The 26,981-nt window shown below is 43.7% G+C and overlaps 1 protein-coding gene across 4 annotated transcripts in view; it reads right to left on the bottom strand.

The window, feature by feature from the left end:
* MYZAP (myocardial zonula adherens protein) overlaps window positions 1-26,981 on the bottom strand; it is a 338,107-nt gene that overhangs the window by 36,014 nt on the left and 275,112 nt on the right. For 3 of the 4 annotated variants that reach the window (XM_077939480.1, XM_028850979.2, XM_077939479.1), the window contains 6 exons: window positions 24,338-24,451; window positions 20,438-20,590; window positions 17,758-17,883; window positions 16,452-16,580; window positions 11,974-12,053; window positions 10,209-10,314 (listed from right to left, as the gene is read on the bottom strand). In XM_077939480.1, the coding sequence (XP_077795606.1) occupies window positions 10,209-10,314; window positions 11,974-12,053; window positions 16,452-16,580; window positions 17,758-17,883; window positions 20,438-20,590; window positions 24,338-24,451 (708 nt within the window). Of the gene's footprint in view, window positions 1-1,152; window positions 3,703-10,208; window positions 10,315-11,973; window positions 12,054-16,451; window positions 16,581-17,757; window positions 17,884-20,437; window positions 20,591-24,337; window positions 24,452-26,981 lie in introns of those variants that run through there. The other variant, XM_028850980.2, reaches the window with a different exon arrangement.

The following is a 26,981-nucleotide window of genomic DNA, read 5'->3' as shown; positions in this document are numbered from 1 at the left end:
ATATCAAGAAAAGGTGAAATTGTGCCAATCCCACGCCCTAGCAATGCCTCCTCTAAGTATATTTCCTAATTAAAGAAGCCTGGAGACATGTTGGTATTGTTTGTAAAAGAATAAAAATGTCTATCAATAGCATAAATAAGTTACAATATATTCAAACAAAAGGATATTAGCCATTGAAATGAATAATCTAGATCTATATGGAATAACAGCAAAAACAAAATGGAGAAATAAGTCACAAAATATGTACAATAAAATTTATTGTTAATATATAAATTAAAATGTATATAAAATTTAAAACACAAACTAAGCCATATACTAATTTTATACATACATACACACAGTAAGATCATCAAGGCATGGCCCAGCTAGAGACCAAATTGCCTCTGAATAGAAGAGAGGGTGAAAGAAGGAAAAGGAATAGAATCGGGGAGGGGTAAAAAGAGAACCTCTTCTTTATCTGTGATGTGTTCTTTTATTTAAAAACAAAAATCGGCCGGGCGCGGTGGCTAAAGCCTGTAATCCCAGCACTTTGGGAGGCCGAGGCAGGCGGATCACGAAGTCAGGAGATCAAGACCATCCTGGCTAACACAGTGAAACCCCGTCTCTACTAAAAATACAAAAAGAAATTATCCGGGCATGGTGGCGGGCGCCTGTAGTCCCAGCTACTCCGGAGGCTGAGGCAGGAGAATGACATGAACCAGGGAAGCCGAGCTTGCAGTGAGCTGAGATCCTGCCACTGCACTCCAGCCTGGGGGACAGAGTGAGACTCTGTCTCAAAAAAAAAAAAAAAAAAAAAATCACACTTTGGGAGGCCGAGACGGGCGGATCACGAGGTCAGGAGATTGAGACCATCCTGGCTAACCCGGTGAAACCCCGTCTCTACTAAAAAATACAAAAACCTAGCCGGGCGAGGTGGTGGGCGCCTGTAGTCCCAGCTACTAGGGAGGTTGAGGCAGGAGAATGGCATAAACCCGGGAGGCAGAGCTTACAGTGAGCCGAGATCTGGCCACTGCACTCCAGCCTGGGCGACAGAGCGAGACTCCGTCTCAAAAAAAAAAAAAAAAAAATCAGGAACAAATGTGCCAAAATGGCAACATTTGTTAATCCTAGAAGAGGGTACATGGGTTTTTGTTTTTTATCATTCTCTACAACTTTTTGCAATTTAAAATTTTTTCCAATTAAAAAGTAACAAGAAAAAAAGAACAAAGGCTAGTTTTGGAGTCACAAATCTGGGTGTGAAGTGCAGCACCGTCATTATTTGCTGAGAGACTGCCAGCTACTTATTTTTTAAGACTCTAAGCCTCAGTTTCCCATGCTTAAAAAACTGGGCAAATAATACCTTCCAGAGATGACTGGCATGGGAGTGTGACATCCATATGCATAGCCTTGGAATGAGAGAAGCATTCGTGACTGGTAGTGACCTGAAACATGAATTACTTAGCCTCACATAGTGTCTATGGCCAGAAACTGGGCACCAGGTGTCTGAGAAACAGTTCAAGGTCAATTAGAACAATTTCAATAAAGAGAACATAGGTTCAACAACATTTCCAAAGAAAATATCTTTTCCCTTGAAAAGATAATTTATACTGTGAATACAGTAACCAACACCTGTCATAAAGTAAACCTGTTTTTTTAATACATACAATACATACAGAAAAAAGGCTGCCACAATTGTGCTCTGATACCTTCTAAAAATTGACATTTTAGATAAAGTGTCTAAGGTTTTAAAATAAATAAGTGAATAATACCATGTTCAACACTAGAATTAGAAACTATAACATTGTCATTTACGATAAATCATTCCTGCCTCAAACTTTTGAGTAGCACCTCCTTTGGGTGGGGTGTGAGTGGCCATGAGACAGAGCTGCAGCCTTGGAGTCCAAGGCTAAGGATCCAGTTAAGGGAGGAAAGCGGTGGCGGGGCAGGATTTGAGCATATGACTCAGGTTTGACAAGCAGTAAGTCAAGCTCACCCATATCACAGTACAGGCAGGAAAGAGGTGAATTGAGGGTCACACAGCAAAGGCAGACAAGAGCAGGTTGAGGTAGGTCCTGCGATGCAAGGAACCCAGATCTAAGAAGATCAACAATGAGCCTAGGACCCAGTGCCAGGGCCAAGTGCAGGAGGCGTGGAGGGCATCCACTTAGGAGGCACTCTCAGGCTATGCAGTACTCCAGGAACCTCACTCACTATCTGCTCCAGAATAAGGCCTGCCTGGCCTCCAGGTACTGTTCATAGCCCAAAAGCGAAAAGAAACTCTAAAAGCAGAAGAAAGCACACCACCCTGAAAGCGGGACTCACATGGGTGACCCATTTTCTCTAAAGGTCATTGCATTTTCTTAATTATTTCCTTTTTAAAAACTTGGTAATGAATCAATGCTGCCAGAACAAATGCCAGTGACTTAGAAAAACGTTACAGCAATAAAGGTATCCCCCAAAAGCAGTGTAGGTAACAACACTAAGCTAACATCCAGATGAGATTCTCAAATCTGCCTCTGTCTCTCTAGTGGAAGTCTGAATACCCAGCATCGTATCTGGGGATCTGTGGCTAAACACAGCACCGTGCACAGGTGAACAATATTAACAGTTAATTACTAATGTGGAGAAGTGTTCATCTGCTTTTTTCCCATCCCCTCCCTCCTTGCTTACGCTGGGCAGAAGCATCTAAATGAAAGCAAAGGCAAATATTAGCAAGAAAGCATCTTTGTGCCTGCTTTGCCATGAAGGAGTGGTAGAGTGGAGAACTAGCCAACATCTGAGGGACACTGGGCCTCTGAACGCACTCACTCCACCAGCCCAGTCTCCCAGCTTATGTAGACTCATGCCACCCATTGCTATGACTGCAGCTACTACTGCTAGTTCTCAGCAAAACTGTCATGTTCTGATAAAACACCAATGCCTGCAGCAATCTCAAGAAAGACCTCTGTAAAAATAAAGCATATATGAAGGATGTTTCAGTTCAACATATTTCAGTCAAATAGATTTCTCTTTATCAGATACACTCATTTTCGTGAAGTTGGTTGCACCAATTCAGGCAAAATGCTGATGGTGATAGAAGCAAGCTAAACTCCTCTTAGAAGAGTCCTAAGATGAGTATTGATATCCATTCAGAAAAGGACACCTTCAGGGCCACCTCCTATATACAAATAGAACCAAACCACATGGACACCTGGCTGCTTCTGTGCTTTCTGGGGGGTGATCTGGTGGGAGCACTTCCTTCCCAGAGCACTAACATTCTTCAAGCTCTCTTCCCATCTCCTTAGCAGATGTCTTTGGCAGCTTTTCCGTAAGTAAAGATTCATCTTCCAAGCCTCCACCTGGAACTTTCTGAAAGGTTTTACAGTAGTCTTTTCCATTGCAGTTCCTTCTTCGATGTCTACTCAAGTTCCTAAAAATATTCTGTGGATCTGGGAGTTCTCTGGACTCTGCAGCTTGAGGCTGTACAAGTCAGGGTGACGGTATGTGGGTGTTTTCACAAACAAGAGCCCCACATGGTCAAATTTTCCTTTCAATAATACGTCCTTCCTGTTTTGTTCATTGGCTCATCATAGATAAATACCACCTCTTCCCAGCAGAGAGTGTACAAGTGTTCTTCTAATCACGAACAATAAAGGAATCGCCTCCAACCCAGAGCAGGCTACCAATTTATCATCTTCCAAAGAGCCGGAGACTAAATCTGGAGAAGAGTTCGTGCGACATGATCTGGAGACAGTTCAATTGAGTGGATTAGGTTTGTGGGCTCGGTGCTATGGCTCCTTTCCCCTACCCCCATACGGCTAATTACAAATTATGAGAAGTACTTGAAATTCTCTAAACACACGGCATTCAGTAAGAGTGTGCTTTCATGTGTGGCACATTTCAGTATGCCACACAACAGTTTTAAATTAAATTGTGTGCCAGCAAATGACTGAACCATGTAAAAATGGAAGATATTTGCGATGAAGAAAATTTACATTTAAAAAATTGCTTTTTGTATAAATAATTCTTGCCAAGAGACTGATGGCTAAGCTAGAAAACAGCACAGAGCACAAAAGAGCAGAGAGAAATATACCCAAAGATTGAATGTGGCCAACAAAACTCCCAAAGGGAAAGATGAAAGGCAGCCCTGTGCATTGGTCAGGAAATCAACATAGCTACTTTTGCTTTTAACTCACTTAACTTTAGGTATACACAGCAGGAACCCATTTACTGGTGGTAATAATAACAGCCACTAATATTTATTATTTCTTATGATCCAATTAACATGCTGTGCATTTTATACATGTCATCTCATTGAACTCTTACAAAAAATTGGGTAGATACTATTATTAACCCTATTTTATAGACAAGGAAACTAATAACTTTATTAGTTATAAATAAATCAGGTTTGTCTGATGCTAAAGTCCATGCTCGTTGCTATTTTTCTAGGCCATCTTTCGTTATATACACATAAAGGTCTCTAACTGCAGGTGCATGTGGATTTAGCGACTAGTAACGTAAAGCCTTGTTTGGCCAACTGGCTAGACAGCCAGATACTCAAAGCCTCAACTCTCTGAATTACTCATCTATTCTCCCTGATCCAGTTTGTTTCCCCCAAGGAACTGCTGCATTATGACTATAGCATCACTCTTTAAAAAAATCTAAGAGATGACCATTAAATACTTTCGAAATCATTCCTTAGGAACACAATAATATTCTGCTTTGCCTTAAACTTGAGAAGTGGTCATTGTTAATATAATTATTTTACCAAGATTTTTTTTCTTCTCTTTCTAAAGGGATACCATGTGGCCAAGTGTAATGTCTTCTGTATAGACAGAAGTGAATAATTTAAACCAGGGCAAGGCAGACATGTGCATACATGCACAGTTGGAACAGGATCCATGAGAATCACTCTTAGTCTCTGTTCGTGGTAGTCCAGCTTTCAAGGACTTAAGTGGATTGGATTCTGTCCCTTTCAGTTTCTATTATCTGTTTAACAAGTGTACCTCATCCCACCTTAGAAACATCTCTCTAGATGGGTCTAAATAGCCTTTGGGAAGTTTGTATTATCTGGATACCACCAGGCCAGTACAGCTATTAAGATTAGGCTACCAGGCCAGGTGTAGTGGCTCACGCCTGTAATCCCAACACTTTGAGAAGCCAAGATAGAAAGATTGCCAGACACCGGGAGTTGGAAGACCAGCTGAACAACATAGCAAAACCCAGTCTCTATATGAAAAATAATAACAATAATACAAAAATTAGCTGGGCGTGGGTGCACGTGCCTATAGTCCCACCTACTTGGGAGGTTGAGTGGGGAGGATCACTTGAGCCCAGGTGTTGGAGGCTGCAGAAAGGTATGACTGCACCACTGCACTCCAGCCTGAGCAATAGGGCAAGACTTTGTCTCTAAAACAAAATTAAAAATAAAAAAAGAGTGAGCTGTCACAGAATCCTCCCAGGACCAGGGGATGGCAAGAAGTGAAGGTCCCCTGACAGTGCCCAGAGAGTCACAGACTTGGACCAGCTTTCTCACTTCTGTGCTCCTGGTCCCTGCTGACTGTCTCCCAGGCTTGCTTTCTGTTGAGCCCTTCCTATGCTGAGTTCACCAGCAGCTTCCCACCTCAGGCATAGGAGCTTCTGAGGGATGCTGGCCAAATGCACGAACATGAAACCCAGCAAGGAGAGCCAGGCCACTGCTCTGAGAATCCAGGACAGCAATTCTCAATCCTGGCTACATATTAGAATCACGTGTAGAGTTTTTAAAACGAAACAAAACCCAGTGCTCCGTCTGCCTCCATCCCATCTGCCAGGTTCAGGCATGTCTTAAAGCTCCCCAGGTGATTCCAGTGTGCAGCTTGGGTGGAGAAGCACTGAGAAAATCAATTCCTTGCACCTTTGCACTTATTAAACATCTCAATTATAGCAAAGTGGGGTAGAGTGCGATTGCTTTCAGCAAAAGACGTCTAAAGAAAATGCTTCCTCTGCAAATGAAAAGAAACTCCCTTCAGACCCTGTTGGAAGAAACATTTCCTATATCACAAGTGGCAATGGGAAATCAAAAGAAAGACATGATAAAATGAAAGGATGCCTAATGGCTGTACTGGGAAATAGCTAAAAACAAAATCTCTTAAGAAATTACTGTTCATTCAGCTGAATAATATCCCTGCCCATTGGCAAAAATGTAAATCCACCCTCTTGGAAGGCAAATAATTTATTTTTTCCTCCAGATCACTTTCCCCTTGGCAGGAGAGTTGCTTTGGTCGGCAGCAGGTGAGCCATGGTGACAGCAGGTAAAGAGGGTGTGAATGACTCTGTGGACTGAAGAAGTCACACTCAAAGTTGTGTGAGCAGAGGGGCATTGTGGGGGCCTCAGGATGCTCTCTCACTTTTTACTCCTCTCAGCTCTCCCGGTGCCTTTCCTGGCAATCTAAAGAATGCAGCTTGATTCGAGACCAAAGACCAATCCCAACAAGGCTTTTCAACAGGATAATAAAGCCCAAAGACAAGACTACCCTGGAACTCGGGTGATACCAGTGGGTAAGATCCGTGCCAGCAGGGCCCATGCCTGCATGACTCCCCACTGTGTACCCAGCCCCAGCACGAAGCCGGGGCTAGTGGGTATCTGCTGAATGGATGACTGAATTAATTTCCCCTTGAGGGCTTTTTCGTTCCAATCCCTCGGCATTTCTCTGTATTTTCTGACTATAAGAGGCACACGTGGGGCTTTTTTGGCTTTGTTTTTTCATTTTTATCAAAGTCAGAATCAGCTGGAAGAACTAGTAATCGGGGAGATCCCCAACCCCCTGACATCCATGACAGGAGGAGACTTAATTCAGTAGAAAGACCTAGCCTAGTGAGAGGTACTTGGCCCCACATTTTACAGAAGACGCTTTGCGTTGTCTTTTCTCAATGAACTTGACCCTGTAAGATATGTACTAATCCTTCATTTCAAAAGGGCTCCCCCCCACCATGAGCCCTTCCTACATAGTACGAGTCCTACTGTCTCCCATCATAGAAATCAAGTCATTATTGAGCTAAGGATGACAAAACCTGGGCCAGCTACTTTTTATTATTTGTTATCTTATTATTTATTATTACTATGATACAAAGATGCTCCACTGAGGTGAGAAGAAACATGTTGCTTAACATTTAAGGATTCCCAAGGATCTCAGTAGTAATACCTGGACATTTTGAGCTAAACAATAGAAGCCCATCATCTAAAAAAACTAAGTTTCCTCATGGACATTATGGTGAAAATGATACCAACAACGGATGAAAGCGAGACTCCCATCCATGGGGAAAGTGGGGCTATGATGAAGACGAGCTTCCAGACCCATGTGAGGGAAGAAAAAGGGTCGCTAACATCCACTACACTTAAAGGCTGCCTATATGCCTGGGGAGCCAGAGTTCACAGATGAAAACACAGTTCTCTTCTAGAGTCAGATTTCAAGATTAATTTCACAAGTGACCAATTCAGTAGTCTGGATTTTTCAAAATTTGCTCCAAGTGAGCTGAAGTGATTTAGTTACGACTTTGCTGATTTTGCTCATCATGCAACATAATGATAAGGCTGAGCTCATAAAAACAGGCACAGCATAGTAAACAGTAGAGAATTCTTTGTATGATGAACACTTAACTGAAGTTACCAGACTTCCTCCACACAGTATTTAAGGTTATATAGAACACAGAATTTGTGGAAGAACACTAGAGAACTTCTAAATCAGCTTCTTACTTTGTAAGGAATGTATTCATGATAAAGGGCTAAATGCCTTACCAGTGCAGCCAGGACTAGAAATATTTTCTTTGCTTTGAATGAAGAGCTGCATTTTGCCTCTTTGAAAGCGTCACCCAGTGGTTCTGGCCTGGCCTTCTTTCACAATACAAAACAAAAACATATTCCCTTATGTTTTCTAAGATGTGAATTCAGCTCTCATCCCACCTTGGGCATGTCTTTCCCAGTTCCCTGAATTACTCAGGTTCTCAACTCTTTTCCAACCTGGTCTTGCTCTTCTGAGTGTGCTCATCTGTCCATCCCCCTTGACCATGTTTCTAACTTTTTAAAAAATGTATTCACATAAACGGCTATAGCAATTGAGATTTTTTTAAGCTATCCGTTTCTTATATAAGTTAATGTAGTATGCTGGGCAAACACAAACTTTCTAAATCAGGCAGTAAAAATTATTAGGAATAAAAAGTGTCTCTCTCTTTTTTTGTTCATGTTGTTGGTGGTGGCTAAACAGCCCCTAGGGGGTGCTAACTCTGATGGCATCCTAAATTTTAGCTGGTGATTTCATTCCAATGACTGGGCCTTCCAGACCACAGACCACATCAAAGCTTACAGAAGCTTATCTGGAAGATATGAAATCACAGGTAGAAAAAAGCAAAGCATGGACAGTGATCTTTATATGCATCCCTATACACACACACTTGGTATGTGTATGTACATCTCTATGTGTGTGTGTCCTCCTTCACTCCCTTCAAATTGGTATGTTTGTTATATTCTGGAAGTAGGTTAGGAAATGGAGAATTCTAAACTTCTTTGAAAGTGTCTTTTAAAAAAACAGGTGCCTCTGATTCGGTACAGCCTTAACCTCTTACAGGTAAGGGTTTAAATGAATCAGAAGCCAACCAGTATGAGGTTTTATTCAATAGTTCGCTAATGATTAGATACAAGAATGACACAGACACCCCCCTGTGGTGAGGTGGGAGAAATGTAGTACCCACAGTTAGAGACTCACATGGGGGAAAATAAGGGATGCCCTTGCCCCAGGCTTCGTGGGTGTGAAATTCGAAAGCAGAAAAACTATGCGCCAACAGCCAAGGCTCACTGAGATGCTAATTGTGGCAAAGTGATGCTTTTCCTTGGAAAACACACTTCTGACATCTACCTAATGTTGACCATAGGGCAGGATCTCCCTCCCCCTTACTGTCATGGGCAGTGCTCCTGCCTGGATGCACAAAACGATTGCAAAGGTGTGTGCATGGCTTCCTCTGCTATTCCACTGCTCCCCAAAAACTTGTGTGTGAACCAATATAAGATGTACATGATTCAACACAGTATAACTGCACTTCTCATTTACGGACAAACTTTTATCTAATGTGTATGTCTATCCTACACACAATAAAAAAAGATGTCCCTTCCCATCCTCACGATTCTCTGACCTTAACCCCACAACATTAATATCTCCAATATATTAGAGATTAATCAAATACATATATTTTTAATCTTCCATTTATCTGTCATGTACATGATTTATTAGAAGTAGATATGCTTTTAATTTTAATAATTCATTAATAAAACATAACTTTTTAAAGTAGTGCTTAATATAAGGAAAATGTTTTTTCATTTTTCTACTGCCAGCCAAATATTTAATTAAATTGAAACCTTTTCTTTGCAAGTTAGAAAATTAGATTCAAGGGAATTCTCATAACCCTATTAGACTAACTGCTCTTTTTCTATCAGATTTTTGCATCGGATTTTTCAGTTGAGCAAGAAGAAAACTACAATAATATGTGATTAGCTTTACGCAGTACGGACTTTCTTCTTTGGAACATCACCACGAGAGAGGCAGATTACATTGACACAAGTTAAAAAAAAATTGTTCCTCTTAGAGAAATACAAATGTTCAACTTACCCATTTTTTTCTATTTAGAAAAAAGAGACTAGTGAACTATGTCCATACAGTAAATGTATAGCTCGGTTTCCTGTTACAGAGACAGGAGAGAAAGGATGGTGGTAAAGGAAAAGGAAGAAGAAACAGGAGTGGGAGAAGAGAATGAGAAAGGAGGGAGAAAAAAGAGAGAAACAGACAAGGAAAGGGAATGAAAGACACACCCAGAAAAGGATAAAGGACAAGAATGGCAGCCGAGAGAGAGAGATGGATGGCTATGGAGGCAGTGCAGGGACCTGGGCTAAACTGACCCTTCCCATCACCCCCTTGGGTCCCCTGAGCTGTGGGTACTCACGCAGGCTATCACTGTCCTTTGACAGTGGGTGAGTTTAGGAACTGCACTTTCCAGTTTTCTTAACTGTAACCCTTTGACCTGAGGAGACCCCTCTTTTAGGGGCATCATCACCAGTCCATGGGGGACATGTGGGGAAATCCCACTCCGGGCCTAGATGGCAGTGGCCCGAGCACCTCGGCTTGTGAGCCACAGGAAACGGAACGGCAAGGCAGACTTGTTCTGGGGATGCTTCCCCACCACAGGAAGCAATCCCAGGCCTGTGACCTTTTACAGATGCTTACCTCCTCGACCATCTGCTTGACTTTCTTCTGCTGGCAATGCACCATGTCATCTAGGTGTCTGATCCGCTCACGGAGGCTGGCTGATGCCTCCTCCAACTGCTGATACCTAACACAAATAGGAGAAAAAAGCAAATGAGCCCTAAACCAAAGCGGCAACAGCAGTAGCAACAGTCACAGCTTTAAAGAATATTGCCAAGAGGGCCAGGCATGGCGGCTCATGCCTGTAATCCCAACACTTCAAGAGGCCAAGGCAGGAGGATTGCTTGCGGCCAGGAGTTTGAGACCAGCCTGGGCAACATGCCAAGACCCTCATCTCCACACAAAAATAAAAATAAAAATAGAAAACATGTATCTTTTGAGGAAGGTTAGGTTAAAAAAAAAATGTAAACTTAAAAAAATTTAAAAATACTGCCAAGAACAAGAAATCAAACCCTAAGATCCATTCTTCTTACTTCGTGTGACGGCCACACAAAGTAGTGTGATTACCAACAAACTACCACACCCGAGGGGCACAGAATTATTTTTCAAGCTCCCATTTGCAAGTGTTATCCCATAAAAGGACGATTATTTTCCAGGGACTGAGAGATAATTTTTTTTGCACCGTTTACAGATATGAGAAGCTATCTGTTTTGGGGTTAATAAAATATTGGAACATCCAGTAAATTACTTTGATGGGGGGACAGGGAAGAAGGGGTCCAGTAACACAATAAAATATCTGAAATCAATGGCAGAGTACCGAAAAGTCTGGAATCACAGTTGCTCTACATATCCTTTATTTTTGGCAAATGGGGGACAAGTTGAAAGACCTTCTCTACATCAAAACAGAGCAAGCCACATCACAAGACATTTCATACTTTTGTTTTACAACAGCACAAGTTATTCTCCAACATTGCTTGGACTCTTCAATTCTCTGGGGCCGCTGCGGCTGAGCACTGGAGGAATGGTCTGGTGGTCTATTTCCCGTGCCCCATCTCTGCCTCAGCACTATGTTAAAGACTAGCAAGCCTCATATAACTTTGAAAACTCTGAAATTGCAACTGAGGAAGGAAAAATGGGTATTTTTTCAGCACATACCATTTGGCAGGCAGCAAGTCCAACAATTCTCTTAACAATAGTAACCTAGTGAGATGGGCACCGTTAGCACCATCATACCCGTCTCCCCCCTTTAAAGATGAATTTCCATGCTGCACAAGCAAGACTCAGGGAGGTTAAGTCACTTGCCCGAAACACTCAAATCATCTCAACCTTGTTTTCCTTCACTAGAGACTCCTGAATGGCCTCTCTGTCTTTTGATTTCTAGAAGACACAGTGTACTATACCATGCTTTTCATGCAGAGCTTTATATACTCACAGCCAGAGGACAATGCAGGTTTTACTAAGCAAAGTTTGGAAACAAAGGAAGATGTTTTAAAATTAGTTTCCAAAGCAAATGGTATTAGTCACAGTTGATGAGTTTTCTCATCAACAAGGTGTATCCTGTGGAGTTCAAGGCGATGGAGAACATTAATAGACTGAACTTCTGCACTTGTGAAAGTATTTGACATGTTCTACTACACTAACAACCAGCCATGGTCTGCAAGATGTGGCTGGAGGCTTCCAAAGAAACTTGCTCCATATTGGAAGCTATCAGCCCAATGTCACATATGCTTAAGTCTGTAACAAGGGACAACCACACAAATGAAAATGCAAGGGTCAAATGAGGCCATAAAAACACAGCATGTCCACAACCTAAATTCATTACAAGATGAAAGGCATTACGTCTTACCTTTCCTTGTCAGAATCAGTTAATTCCCCAGACATTTCTGTTTCATGTTCTAGGAGTTGAAGTTGCAGTTGATGACGTTCCTAAAACAAACAGAAACTGATATTTTAATCAATGGATCCCAAGTTCGACAGAGAATGTCTATTTAGCAATTCTAGCACTAGGGAGTCCAAGTTTATACGACACCCCCTGGGTTTCACACACCTGCTCAGCAAAGCCCAAACAAGGCTCAAAACTGCCAAGTCAGTTATTGTGTATGTATAGATATATTTATGGGTCAGAGACAAACATCCCAAATAAAACCATTCACGATTTATTTTCTAAAAGTATTCCATCAGCCCAGGCTCAGTGAAAATTTATAGCTCCAAATAACGATAATCAATACTTCAAATTGGTGACTTGTTGTACTGTAAAATTCTTTATTATTTTCTGAATCGTCAAGAAAAGAGGCTCTGGAATTCTGGCAATATCCTATATTCTAACCTGTGGTGTTTACACAGGTGTATTCACTTGTAAAAATGTGTTGTGGTCAGAATAATGGCCCTCCAAAGATGTCCATGTCCAAATTCCTGAATCCTATGTGTTATCTGACATGGAGAAAGGAACTCTGCAGATGTGATTAAGTTAAGGATCTTAAAATGGGGAGATCCTGGGTTACCCAGTTGGGCCCTTCTAAGAAGGAGACAGCAGGGTTGGAATCAGAGGGAAGGAGCCTGGAAGATGCTCTGCTACTGCCTCTGAAGCTGCAGGAGGGGGCCACAAGCTGAGGAGTACAGGTGGCCTCCAGAAGTTAGAGAAGGCAGGGAAGTGCACTCCCTTCTAGAGCTTCCAAAAGGAATCCAGCTCTGCCAACACCTGGATTTTAGGACTTCTGACCTCTAGGAATGTAACATAATACATTTGTGTCGTTTTAAGCCACTAACCTTGTGGAAATTTGCTATGGTAGCAACAGGAAACATACATGCACCATGCTGTGCACTTTGTACACTTTGCTATATCTATGTATATTTAGGAGTTTGTCCAAAAAAGGAGTCTGGAGTCATTTCTTTGGACAAAGCTGAAAAATGTTCATAAAGACATGGTGCCCTTCATAACTGAAATTGCACTAACAATACATTACAGATGTTAGTGTAACAAATGTCCTTAAAATGGAAGTTTATCAAATCCCACTCACTAACTGGGAGATTATTTTACTTTAGGTCCTTCTCTGAGAACTAATGGTCCTCATCTTGATGTTCAGAAATTCTACCCTGCAAATTCTTACTAGTTACATAAATTCCAAACCTCTTTTCTACCAAATTATTAAACGCAAATCTTTGAAAATTTAACTGCCACAACTTTGAAGCTAAGCAGTGGTATACAAAGAGGTAGGCCAAAGGGGTGGGGAAACAGTCCACCTCAAGCAGGAAGAGTATATCACTGAAATATTTAAAATAACAAAGGTAGATCAACTTTGACTGGGGTTTTGTTACTGTTTTTAAATCTCTACAGCAAATGCACATTCTTATGGCCTGACCTGAGCAGAACGTTCCTCCCGCCCCCATGTGGCTGGAAGTTTTACATTAGCCCTGAAATAACAGTGATAAAAGCTTTCACAAGTGAATGTCTCCCTCCAAAAAAAAAAAAAAAAGCTGTCGTAAAGTAGAGCAAGGTCTAACTTACAGCGCACTTACAACATTCAGTTTTTTTTTTTAATTGAGGCACAACTAATCTTAAGTGTACACTGCACAATTATTTCTTACATTTGTAAACATCTGTGAAACCACTGCCCAGATTATCTGTTCTCCAGAAGGGTCCCTGGTAGAGAACACTCCTTAAAGGATTTTTACTGATCAGGAAAAAAAGGTGTTTGAAATACAATGCTCAACAAGAGAAACAGTACACTAAGGTATATGGCAGAGAAGCCATTCAAAAGCACATGGTTTGTCCTTGAGCAAAATCCAAAACTGAGAGCAGGATATGTACACTGCCATAGCCCTGCCTAGGGACATGCCGTTCACGTAGTGTGAGACAGGGATTTGGCTAGATTCCTGCTCTCAAAGATTTATTCCTGGAAAGGAAACAGCATAAATTGGCCTATCTAATCTCAGCTCAATAAATACAGCATTTCTCTAGCCTAAATGGAAAGGAAGATTTAGAGAAAGGACAATAAATTTCCAATCACTAAAGAAGCAGCCAACACCACTTGAGGAAGGTTTTGTGTTTCCTAAATGCTGGCAAGGAGGGCTGGCCTGACCAGCTTCCTGGCTCTACCCATTCACCCCACATGAGGGCTCCATGCGAAAATCAGTGGGGAAAGGCAAGAAACTTGCAGAACCTCAAGAGTACGATGAAGATAAGCATGAAATGGGTCGAGCTAAAAACAACCTGACTCTGAGGGTAGACACTTAGGCAACCTTGTAACAAAGTAAAAATCACAGCCACAAATGACTGAACCCTTACTATATACAAGGAACCACACTTAGCACTTGGCGTGGATTTTTCTCATGCGTTGCTCACAAAAGCCCTAAGAATAAGAAGTACCATTATCAGCATTTTACAGAAATGGAGACTGAGTTTGGAAAAATCAAGTAACTGCAAACAACTAGAAAGAAAGAAACTAGAAAGATTCAAACCCCCAGGCTGTCTGATTCTAAAGCCTATGTTCATAACCACTACCTGTGGTCTGTCTGTATGACAGCTTCTCCCCAGACTACCCCGCTATGCTGCCTGCTCACCTTGCTTCTTTATGCTGCAGAAAAACCTGCCACCCAGAGAGTGAGAATCTGAGTTAACTGACATCTTCTGCTGTTGTAAGAGGACAGTAATGTGGGAGAAAGCTCACCCAAGTTCTAGAAAGCCCCCTTGTTGCCCAGTCTTCACCACTACCCACTCTGGTCAATACTAATGTTAGTCCTCACTAAGCCAATCATCTACTCTTCAATAAAAGATGGGATTCTGTTTTCCCAGGGGGTAAAAGTAAGCTTGTAATTGACTCTTTAGTTTGCCCGTCTCTCCCAAGTAAAAAGCTAAAGAGCTAAAAAGAAGCACCCAGTGAGCTCTGAAGCTCCAAAGTACTGAACTTAATGCAGTTCCCATACTGGCGACACCTCGCCTTGTTAGAGAACAGTAGAGGGGCTTATGCTGCAAACACCATGAGGTCAGGCGACCTCTTCTCAGAATCACATGAAGCCTGACAGTGACCTTGCTCTTGCTGCCCCTCCTCTGCCTCCATCATCAGACTGGAGATTCTCCGCATCCCGAATGAGTCACAGGGTGCTGATAATGTCAGGGTCTTGGCAGGTCACTGCTCTCTGCAAGCTCTGGGAATGGCCAGGGAGCCATTTTCCATGCGCTTTTCCATGCGCTCAATCAGCCTGTCCAGCTCCCCAATCCTCTGGTCTTTCTCCTCTAGGCTGATCTCTGCCGCTTGCATCTTTTTATTGGCTTCTTCAATCGCTTTCAGAAAACTATTGGTTTCTTCCTGCAATGGCCAGGAAGCCATTGCCAGAAACCAGCCACAACCTCAGCCCTGAACTCCTGGGTCCAGAAGTCAGTCATCACCTGCTAAAGGTCACCCATCCTTTCTCTTCCTTCTCTTCCTTCCTTTTCTCTTTCCTTTCTCCCACCACTTCCTCCTTTTCCTCCACTTCCTGCTTAATTCCTGGCCTCCTCCCTTTCTCTAGGCAGGCCTCATTATCCCAGCTGAACTCCCGCCTTCCTGAAGTCCCCCCAGCCCACTCATCAGCCTGCTGACCATGCCTAGAGAAATGGGGCCTCCCCACTCCCTCAAGTCCCCAGCGTGTCAAGGAAAAGCCAACTCTTCAGACACATGCCCCAGAAACAACAGGGTTGCTGTGTTGATGTAACACCTAAATAGGGCTTGATAATTCAATGGATAAACTAAGTTCACGCCTGGGGCAATAGCAAAATGAGGCTGCTAAAATATTAATTTTTCTAAAGAATTTCACAAGTAAAATTTTTAAAAAGCATCAAAATAGTTACCATGGGAAAAATTAGAACTTTTTTTTTTTTTTTGAGACGGAGTCTCACTCTGTCACCCAGGCTGGAGTGCAATGGTGCGATCTCGGCTCACTGCAACCTCCGCCCCTCCAGGTTTAAGCAATTCTCTGCCTCAGCCTCCAGAGCATCTGGGATTACAGGTGCCTGCTTCCACGCCCAGCTAAATTTTTTGTATTTTTTTAGTAGAGACGGGGTTTCACCATCTTGGCCAGGCTGGTCTTGAACTCCTGACCTCATGATCCACCTACCTCGGCCTCCCAAAGTGCTGTGATTACAGGTGTGAGCCACGGCGCCTGGCCGAAAAATTAGAACTTTGTTGGACTTTCTTATACTTTATTTTATAGCTTTGTCTTTTTTTTTTTTTTAAATCTGTAAATTTGGGAGGTGAGAGGAATTCGTATCCAGGGCTTCTCATATCTCAGACAGACCTGCAGGGAAAAGTTTGGCAAGTGGGGAATAGGCCCAACGCTGTGTCCTACCTTTTCCATGCGCTCAATCAGCCTGTCCAGCTCCCCAATCCTCTGGTCTTTCTCCTCTAGGCTGATCTCTGCCGCTTGCATCTTTTTATTGGCTTCTTCAATTGCTTTCAGAAAACTATTGGTTTCTTCCTGCAAAAGAAATATACTCTCCTAAGTACAGGCATGGAGTATCGAGGCTACTCATCAGAATCCAAGCAGCTCTGGCTTTCTAGATCATGATTTCTCTTTAAAACATGACCTTGGAACCTGAAAGTGTCTCACAGATCATGAACTCAACCTCCTGGTTCTGGTTCTTACCTATGAATAAAGATATATCGTGTGGCTGGTTAATGGGCCTCACTACTTTTTTCCCCCTTTTTTTACTTGAGTTTTTATGTCCAACAGGTGTGAAAAAGGCCTATAAATGTTTAATAACATTGAGTAGGTACTCGGAATGTCATTGTATTTGCCAGAAGTGTAAAGGGAATTAGAACCAGATCTGGAATCGAATGCAGAATTCCCAGATCCTTCTCCCACAATGCAATGCATCAGCTCATTACTAACAAGAAAACCCAGTCAATCATCAGAACATGTATTAAGCCTCTAAGGACACAGATGAGCCAGACATGAGGTCCCTGCCTTCAGGAACTTATAATCTCCTGGAAAAGCCAAGATGTGAGATAAGCAGCCCCACTCTAATGGCAGGTATAAAAGAATTCCACAGTAAAGGCAGAGAGAGAGAGAGAGTGAGCTTCCTAAGGGCAGATAACACTTCTGGCTCTGTGACTGGGAGACTCCATGCATGGAGAGGGTGGCATTTAAGGCTTTTAGGGAGCTTAGGCAAGATCAAGGACAGGGAAGGAGGAAATTTCAGGTAGAGAGAAGCAAATGGAGGGATGGAGGGATGGAGGGATGGAGGGATGGAGGGATGGAGGGAGGGAGGGAGGGAGGGAGGGAGGGAGGGAGGGAGGGAGGGAGGGCACAACTGCAGGCAAGCCCAGGATCTGCTTAGATGCTGGCAAATTGTCAGATGAGCTAGAAAAAGGTGTGTATTTAGAGACAGAGACAAGGGGCTATTCTGAGCAGGGATGGGGATGAATAAAGGCAGAGGGGAAGAGGGGCAGAGGGGCAGAGGGGAAGAGGGGAAGAGGGGAAGACGGGAAGAGGGGAGGGGAGTGAATGAACCAATGAATAATTCCTTGATCCCTAACCCATGGCCGAGCCCACTAACCCACCTCTAAGAATAAACACTACTAAGTAAACGTCACCACCAATAATGAACCAACAATTCCTGGTTAGTTTACATCAGCAGCGACAACACACGCACCAGAAGAGCCTCCTTCTCGGCACTGTGCTTCCTCTGTTCTTCCTGCAGCTTCTCTTCATACTGGCTGTACAGCTTCTTGGTCATCTCTCGCATCACCTCGGCATTGGCTTCTTGGGACGATTCCACCTACAAAGACACTCATTTCAGAATGACGGCTTTGGCAGGGCCCAGGGGAGTTGGCGGCTTCCACTCTGTGCATTTCGTGTGGGGACTCACAGAGGCAGTGAGCCCATCCACTGAGTTCGACGGCAGAGACGCAGCAAGACCTAACAGGGAAAGGGAGGAAGAGGGGTGAGCAGAGCCACAGAAAAATAAAAAGTGGCATTTCACATGAATTTTGGGGGCAGGCTCAGGACAAAGGTATCCTCCACATGAGTGACTCTTTCAAAAGGTAGAAACTCCAAGCAATCTCATTAGTTGCATTGGCCAAGCCAGTTTCTAGGTAAGACCAGCTAAGCTCAAAGGAGAAATCTGGACTCACCCTTTCCACACCTTTGTGCTTTCCTAAATGTTGCTTTTGGAAACATTCCAGCCTAGCGTGGGGAACACTAAGCTGGCACCCCTGGTGCTAAAGCAGGCCTGGCTTAGGAGGTAAGAAAAAGTCAGTGGAGTTGCAGGTGGGCAGGGCTTAGGTTGGTAGTGGCTGGTGCCTCCCGTTTGCCAGGCCACGTCCTCACACACAGACTTCCCGCCATTGATTTTATGCTGCAGAAGGTTTGCTCTCATTCCCTCCTTCCAGGTTATTGCCTATTGCAGACAGCTGAGTTTGCTGCGTACCTAAACTCTGGAAAAGGGAGGCATTCTACAACCTCAATAGGTGACATGATGTTTGTTTCCAAGATGTGACAAGTCTCTCTTGATGCCCTTGACTTCTCCCTTCTCATCACTGGGCAAGTGTTGGCACCACAAAGTCCCAAAGTGGAAAATCCTGAACAGAGCTTATCACCAGCTGAGAGAGCCCCTGTGTGCTGTGTGCTCCATTTGCAGTGCACGCACAGCTCGCTGGAAGGGCTCTGTCCCTGGAGGCCCATTCACTCTGCCTCCAGGTCATGTAACATACCCTGAGTTCCTGAAGCTTTTTTTTTTTTTTTTCAATTTGGGGAGTAAAATAGGAGGAGTGGGAAAAACCTTTTTAACTCCACTGTCAGGATGAAAACAAGCATCAGTCTCTACAACAGGCAACTGTGGGCTGGAGTGAAAGGCCTGGACTCCAGGGAAGCAGCCAGATTGCCAAGCAGCCTAATGATGTCCCCAGATGCCTGGTGACAGGCCACCTCTGGAACCAACAGGACTGAACAGGACACACACATAGAGTAGACACTCGATAAATATTTGTAGAATGAATGATTGAATAAATCCCCTCAGCTGAAAAAAAATACTTAAATCAGTAATTTCAGGCTTTTTTAGCAATATAAGCTCCCCCCCTACCCCCCACCCCCGCAAACTAACTCTTACTGAGAAAGGCAATATATGGAAAAGAAGAGCTGCCCTGTTAGAAGTGAACATAGAGAGGAGATGATCTGCCCCATGGCTGTGGCAGGCCAGGGGAACTGGCAGCAGATCCCGAGGGTGGCAATACAGAGACCGGGCGGCGCACCGGCAGCCCCTCCTCCCCACCCAGCCCACCCCTGTGAAGTGAACTAAATTACCAATAGTACCACCTTTCACTCCCTCACATATTCTACTTTGAGCAACAAACGATGTGGATACACTACCCATACTATAGCCTGAGTCTGCGCTGAGCAAAATTTTAAAACCACAGACTTACATACAAAGGAATTCATCCAAGACATAATTTATTAAGTGCCCTCCAGGAGCCATTCACGGATCTGCTCCTGTCACTGGGTAGGAAGTCTATCCACGGTTTAAATTTGGGAGGGGCACTAATGCCTCTAGGGCACTAGAAGTCCAGCTAAGGAACGCTCCCAGCCCAGGGGGCCAAATGGGACACTCCCCCAGTGTCCCTAGTCACCCACCAGCTTTCTTCTTGAGAAGGGGTCACAGCCCAAGTACCAGATAATTGTGTGTCCCTCAGCTCTTTATTGTCAAGCCAAACAGAAAGGCCTTGGGACCTCAAAGAAAATCTAAACAGTGAAGGGAGAGATCTCCAAGGCTTCTGACGTCCCAGATCTGTGGGCATCCCAAGCGTGTTCTCAGTAACGTAACGGCAGTACCATGGTGAGTGTCTAAATAGCCCTTGAGGCCACTGGAGGCCAAGAAAGGCATGCCCAGTGGGGGCATTTATGAAGCACCCCCAATCTGGGCCAAGCACGGTGGCTCACGCCTGTAATCCCAGCACTCTGGGAGGCCAAAGCAGGCGGATCACCCGAGGTCAGGAGTTTGAGACCAGCCTGGCCAACATGGTGAAACCCCTTCTCTACTAAAAATACAAAAATTAGCTGGGTGTGGTGGCACACACCTGTAATTCCAGCTACTTGGGAGGCTGAGGCACGAGAATTGCTTGAACCCGGGAGGTGGAGGTTGCAGTGAGCCATGATTGTGCCACTGCACTCCAGCCTGGGTGACAGAGCAAGACTCTGTCTCAAAAAAAAAAAAAAAAAAAATCCAGTGAAGAAGAGAATGGAAAAAGGAAATGGAAAAGCTGAAGATGGGAAGAGAAAAGGGAGAAGGAAAGAGGAGAAAGGTTCATAGAAAATAAATCTAGGCTTTTATACTCCACCTTCATTTTCAGCAGCTGGTTTTCAACTTGCGCTACCTCCAACTGCCTCTGCTTTTCCCTCAGCTTATCCATGGATGCTTCATACGTCTGCTGCAGATTTCTGATTTGATCCTTAATGTTGCTGTTTTCCAAAGTCACATCCACGAGGGTTTTCTGTGAGGATGAAAACAAAAACAAAACCAGATCCGGTGGCGTGAAAACACATGGGCTGCACCACGCACTGGGAAATCCCCTTATCATTAACCACTGGGGTAGCTGTGCTAGGCTCCAGCAGCTGCCAGTCTGGGACCCTGTGCTGTGAGGGACTGCGGGTCTCCCATGGTGGCCAAGAGGTCTGCCCCTGTAGCTTGGTGGGACTGAAAGCCTCTCCCATACCATCCCATAGCTGCTGCCAACACCACTTGTCACTGCTTAGGATGGATGGAAATGGATTAAAATGGAGCCCTTCCAAGGAAAAGTGTTATAATACATCATTTCACATGGGAAAATAAAAACCAGCTTTTGAAAACAGTATAGTACAATCCCATTTTGAAAACTATGTATAAGCATTGGTTCAAATACATGTTTATGCACTGGGGGGAAAAAGACTAGGAGGAAATCTGAATGATAGTTTTCACTATGTGATAGGGCTATGGATATCTATTTTCTTATTTATTTTTTCTGTATTTCCCAAATTGCCACAATGAAATCAGAAAACAAAATATGAGCTTTATAGAATAAAGATATTCCTCTTTTTTTTTCTTTCTTTTTTTTTTTTTTTTTTTTGTTTGTTTTTGAGACAGAGTCTCACTCTGTCACCCAGACTGGACTGCAGTGGCATGATCTCGGCTCACTGCAACCTCCGCCTCCTAGGTTCAAGCGATTCTCCTGCCTCAGCCTCCTGAATAGCTGGGACTACAGGTGCCTGCCACCACACCTGGCTAATTTTTGTATTTTTAGTAGAGATGGGGTTTCACCATATTGGCCAGGCTGGTCTCGAACTCCTGACCTTGTGATCCACCTGACTCGGCCTCCCAAAGTGCTGGGATTACAGGCGTGAGCCACCACGCCCAGCCTCCTCTTTTTCTTAAAAGAGCTATCCCTTCTGTGCTTCTAGACTGCCTGCCAGGATAGTGACAACATGACTGAGAATACTCGCATACCTGCAAACGTTTCCCCTTCCTCCCTTAGGCAGAGAGGGGTAGCAATAAAGAAGTACTAAGGAACAGAATTTGGTAATGCAGACAAGTGATTTTTGCTCCAGGCTACACTGAAGCGAGGATGTTTAAATCAATAGTGTTGGCCATGCGTGATGGCTTATGACTGTAATCCCAGCACTTCGGGAGGCCGAGGTGGGAGTTCAAGACTGGGCAACTACAAAAAAAAATTTTAAACCAGCTAGACATGGTTGTGTGTACCTGTAGCCTCAGCTACCCAGGAGGCTGAGGCATGAGGATCACTTGAGCCTAGGAGGTAGGGGCTGCAGTGAACTATGATCACACCACTGCACTCCAGCCTGGGCAACAGAGCAACACCCCATCTCTAAAAAAATAATAAAAAAAGAAAAAGAAAAAAAATCGTGTTGCTATTTACTGCTTTGGTTTCTACTTGCTTAACTCTCCTTAGAGATAAATGGCCTTCATAGAATCCCTGCCATTGGAAAGGCATCTTGTACTATGTCCCCAGTCATCTACAACTTTGCATTAGAAGATGTGAAAACCCTGGTGTTGGGCACTATTTCTAACACCTCTGTGCTCTTGTCTAGATGATCAGTCTCTGAAGCTTCCTCAATTCCTCAGCCTCTACTTTGGGCAATATAAGCCTTTTGCTCCTAAACCTACTTGAATCGAGAAAAAGAATTTCTGAAGGAGGTGATTAGATACTAAAGGAAATACTGAAGCCATTTGGAAGCATGGAGTCACAGAACATTTGAGCTTCAAGGGGCTTTAGAAACCACCTAGGCCAGCTACCCACTCCCCCAGCCCCACTGGCTTCACAGATGCTACTCTTGTATCCATAAAAAAACCTACACTCTGGCCCAAGAGACCAGGATTCTTCTAATCCTGGCTCTGTCACTAGGTAGGCATCTTGCTCGTGTCATTTCTCTCTGTTGGCCTCAGTTTGTTTACTCATAAAACAAAGGGATTAGAGATCCTCTCAGTTCTTTCTAGCTCTGACATTCTATGGAATCAAACCAAGGGTCTGGCCTCCCTGTCAATAATAATGAAAGTGGGTAGAGTGGGCCAGTGGGAGAGGCTGGGATCTTGCATAAGGAAGAAACCAGCTACCTTCAGACTTGGTTCACCAGGTACCTGAGTGGTCCTCAGCATCAGTGGGAGTACACCGTACATCAGCCCTCTTCCTCCAGCAGGTTGAGTTTCCTGCTGTGAGATGGCACCTCTTTCTCCTTCTCCTTCTCCTTCTCTTTCTCTCTCTCTGTCTGTCTGTCTCTCTGTCTCTTTGTCACTTTCTCTCAGCGGTTTTAGCTATAAGGCTCCTTTGGCTCTCCAGGACTAAGAGCCTGCACGATAACTAGGAATCAGTCAACGTGCCTGGGTCAGAGTCAAACAGCTGGCCTCTGGAGTAAATGCCAGAGTGTTGGCCAGATGGCAAAGCAGAAGAATTGCCAGAAAAGACTAGCAAATATATATATATTTTTTTTTTCTGGGAAGAAAAACCAGAGATGTAGTAAAAATACCAACTAAGTCTGAACTCAGGTGAGATAAAGCCCTTGCTGGTGGGCTGGGAATAAGATGGCATCCGACAGGGAAGGAAAGGGAGCCTTGGCAAGCCCCCTGACCACAGGAGGAAGGGAAAACAAAGGCTACTGAGCAAACTAGAACCAGTGGGGCTTGGCCTGAGGCCAGGGGAAAGCTGGCATACACTCAAGAGAGCCAGGAAAAGGGTGGGACTCAGAGGCCCCACCAGAAATGGGCATCCCAGACGAACCCAAACACGAGGCCACCCAGACCCACTCCAGGACAGTGGCCGAGCCTTGCTGTTGTCACTGCTGCCCATACCAACTGTTACCAGAGAATTAGGGGAAGTGGAGAATCCCAACATGAAAATTTGTTTATCTGATAAATTACTTATGTAGAACCAGAAAGGATTTGAAATACTTTTGGAACTTCTGAGAGGAGGGTAAAAAGAAAAAAGCCAAATAAAATTGGAGGAGAGGTAAAAACTATTGTTCACATATTTGGAAATGAAGACCAAGGGAAGCTATTTCAAACACATATAATGCTTTGTTTTGAACATTTTCAAGTTAATTTGCATGTTAGGGGACTTGTCAGAGTAAGAATGGGAAGCACTTGAATGGCTCCTAGTAAACCAAATCAACCAAGAAAACAATCCCTCAAAGTGAGATAACAACATGCATTTTCACAAATATAAGATACTGGGTCTTTCTGGTTCCCTGTCTGCTACAACAAGACATGGAATACCCATGATTCTTTCTGATACAAAATAATTTCTAATTATAAAAAAGTGTTTACAAGCCTTTTTTCTATTGCTTGCCATGAAAGAGTACAGATTGTCTTTGGTGAAGTCTGTGTTATTCTGTGATTAGGTGGTGCTTCTTGTGGCACTGGGGCTGGAGGAAGAGCGCTGATGTGCGGGGTTAGGTACTGATGCTAAGGACCACTCGGGTATCTGGTGGAGCAAGCGACATCTCTCACACTAAACTCAGGGTCTAAATTCCCTTTTCAGTGAGAGCAAAACCAAAGCCTTAAAGTCTCAGATTGGAAATGCTTCGTTCAATTTCCTTCACTGTCTTCCGGACATAAGTCTTCACAGTGGTTCTGCTTAAAGAATTCTGAATGATGAGCTGAGGATGTTCTGTGACTTGTTTTTCTACAAAGGCACAGGCCCCACTCTTGATTCAGCTGGGTTGCCCTGTCATAGCAGTAACCAGACGAGTACCTGCAGGCCAATGGAATCCGACGCCAAGGCTGAGTTCATGGCATTAAAACTATCCAGGGCAGACGACTGGGTTTGGATGTGATTCTCCAGATACTCCTGCTGGGCGTGGGAAACCTGGACAGATCAAGGAGACAGTCACACAAAATCAATCCCTACACGTTCATGACAATCTTCAGTTAGGCTGGAACTTTCTTCAGTTAGAAGCCACATCTACTGCAACAATATCTAAAGTAAAGCTTTAAATTAAAAGTCAACGTCTGCATGACCCAGAGAGTAGAAGGGTAAGAATCCTCTTCCTTTGGTGAGTGTTTACTCACAGACCCTCGCTGAGCCCTCTCAACAACACTGTGCAGGAGTCAGAACGTTGTCTTTTGCAAGGAAGAAAATAATCAGAGAGGTTATGTGATTTGCTCATTGTCAAAAAGCTCAGAAGCGGCACTCCTAGAACTAGAACCCAGTTGAAATAACTTCTGCAGCCACCTTGCTGTTTGTAGTCACCATGGAGAGAATATGCTTTGGTCTCACTCAATTCTCAAGAGTTGTTTTTGTAATCCCAGCACTTTGGGAGGCCGAGGCAGTCGGATCACCTAAGGTCAAGAGTTCGAGACCAGCCTGGCCAATGTGGTGAAACTCCATCTCTACTAAAAATACAAAAATTAGAAAGGCGTGGTGGCGCACACTTGTAATCCCAGCTACGTGGAAGGCTGAGGCAGGAGAATCGCTTGAACCCTGGAGGCTGAGGTTGCAGTGAGCCAAGATGGCACCAGTGCACTCCAGCCTGGGTGACAACAGCAAAACTCCATCTCATTTAAAAAACAAAACAAAAGAGTTGTTTTGTTGCTGCTGTTGTTGCTGCTGTCTTTGTTGGGTGTGCGTGTTTAACATGTCTGAGTCAGAGGCCAGTCTTGACCTAGATATTGGCAAGAGGCTAGATATAGTTAGGACTGAGGGTAGAAGTCTCCAGGAAGGCCCCCCATGTGTCCTCTGGGAGCAGCAGGAAGCAGCCCTGGCCCAGCAGAGCAGGAGGTGCACCCTGGAGAGTGGAGACAGAATTGAAGCAGCAGACCAGGCCCAGGAGCACGTGGCAGCTTTGTGTTCAGCAGTGTGTTTCAACAGCAATCATTTAGCAACCTTAATCTGGCTGCAATATGTAGGATGGCTTGGAGAAGGAGGAGACCTGCAGGCAGAGAGACAGGGTTTCGGGGACAATTCTAGCATGAGAAAATGAGGGTGTGTAGGAGACGGTGATGGAAAGCGAGGAGCAGAGTCTTGTTTACGCATATATTGCAAATCCAATTCTTTGGCTTTGATGACAGTCATTGGTGTCCGACAGTCATGGCAGAATGACTTTCCATAAGCAGGTGAGAATTTCACAAATGTCCTCCCACATGCCAGTGGGAATGAGCTGGGTGGATAAATTTACATAGCCCCACTCCTATCATCAAGGTAGTAGGTGTTACTTAAGCACTTAATCTCACAGCCCAGCCATAAATTGAACTCTAATGCATGACTGTTGTAACTGCCCTTCTTCCCCACAGATACTAACTCTTATGGAAGGTATGTCGTATAGACAGGGACTTTTATCTCTGAGATTATTAATAACCAATTTTTTTAAATGTCCACAAGCATTAGCTTGGCTAAACTAGAGGAAGGTTATTTTTCTTAAATTTTTGAGTAGGTAATACACTCACACGGTGCAAACATTTAAAAAGTATAAAGTTACTTTTATATTTTTATAAAAAATTACCACCCTGCTCAGTTACCACCTGCCCATTCCTGCCTCCCAATTAGAAACAGTAGTTCATTACTTTCTGGATTATCCTTTTAGTAACTTTTTGTGCACACACAGAACAATCCTGATATGTTTATCTTCTCTTCCTGTTTTATACAAATGGTAGCAAAATTTTCCTACATATTTTCTTGCATCTTGCTTTTATTCACCATCTACATCTCTCTCTGTGTCTCCCCTTCAAGGGCTTACTTGCATTTTTTCTTTTTTCTTTTACAACTGCATATATTCTATTGTAGAGATACCTAATTTATCTTACTTTCCCTTTTTTTTTTTTTTTTTTTTTTTTTTTGAAACAGGGTCTTACTCTGTCACCCAGACTGGAGTGCAGTGGCACAATCTTGGCTCACTGCAAACTCCGCCTCCCAGGCTCAAGCGATTCTCCTGCCTCAGCCTACGGAGGAGCTAGGATTACTACCTGCACCACCATGCCCGGCTAATTTTTGCATTTTTGGTAGAGACAGGGTTTCACCATGTTGGCCAGGCTGGTCTCAAACTCCTGACCTCAAATGATCCACCTGCCTCGGCCTCCCAAAGTGCTGGGATCATAAGCATGAGCCACCGTGCCTGGCCACTTTCCCCTTCTTGATAGACATTTAGGTTTCCAATGATTTTACTATTACAAACAATGCTGTAATAAATAAGTCTATCCTTATGTCTTTCTTCATATGTGAGAGGAATAGAATTGCTGGGTCAAAGGATCTAAGCATCTGTAATTTTGATCGATAATGCTGAATTGTTCTCTATAAGAGTAATAGCGAATTGCATTTTCATCAGCAACCCGCTTGTTTGCCCATAGGCCTGTGAACAATGTCCTGCCCGCCTCTTGCACTTTGGCGGGTCTAATAGATAAAA

The sequence above is a fragment of the Macaca mulatta genome, chromosome 7 (assembly GCF_049350105.2).
Source record: "Macaca mulatta isolate MMU2019108-1 chromosome 7, T2T-MMU8v2.0, whole genome shotgun sequence".
In the NCBI taxonomy this organism is placed as follows: Eukaryota; Metazoa; Chordata; class Mammalia; order Primates; family Cercopithecidae; genus Macaca; species Macaca mulatta.
Note: the sequence above shows the minus strand (reverse complement) of the source record. Positions and strands in the feature narration are given on the sequence as shown.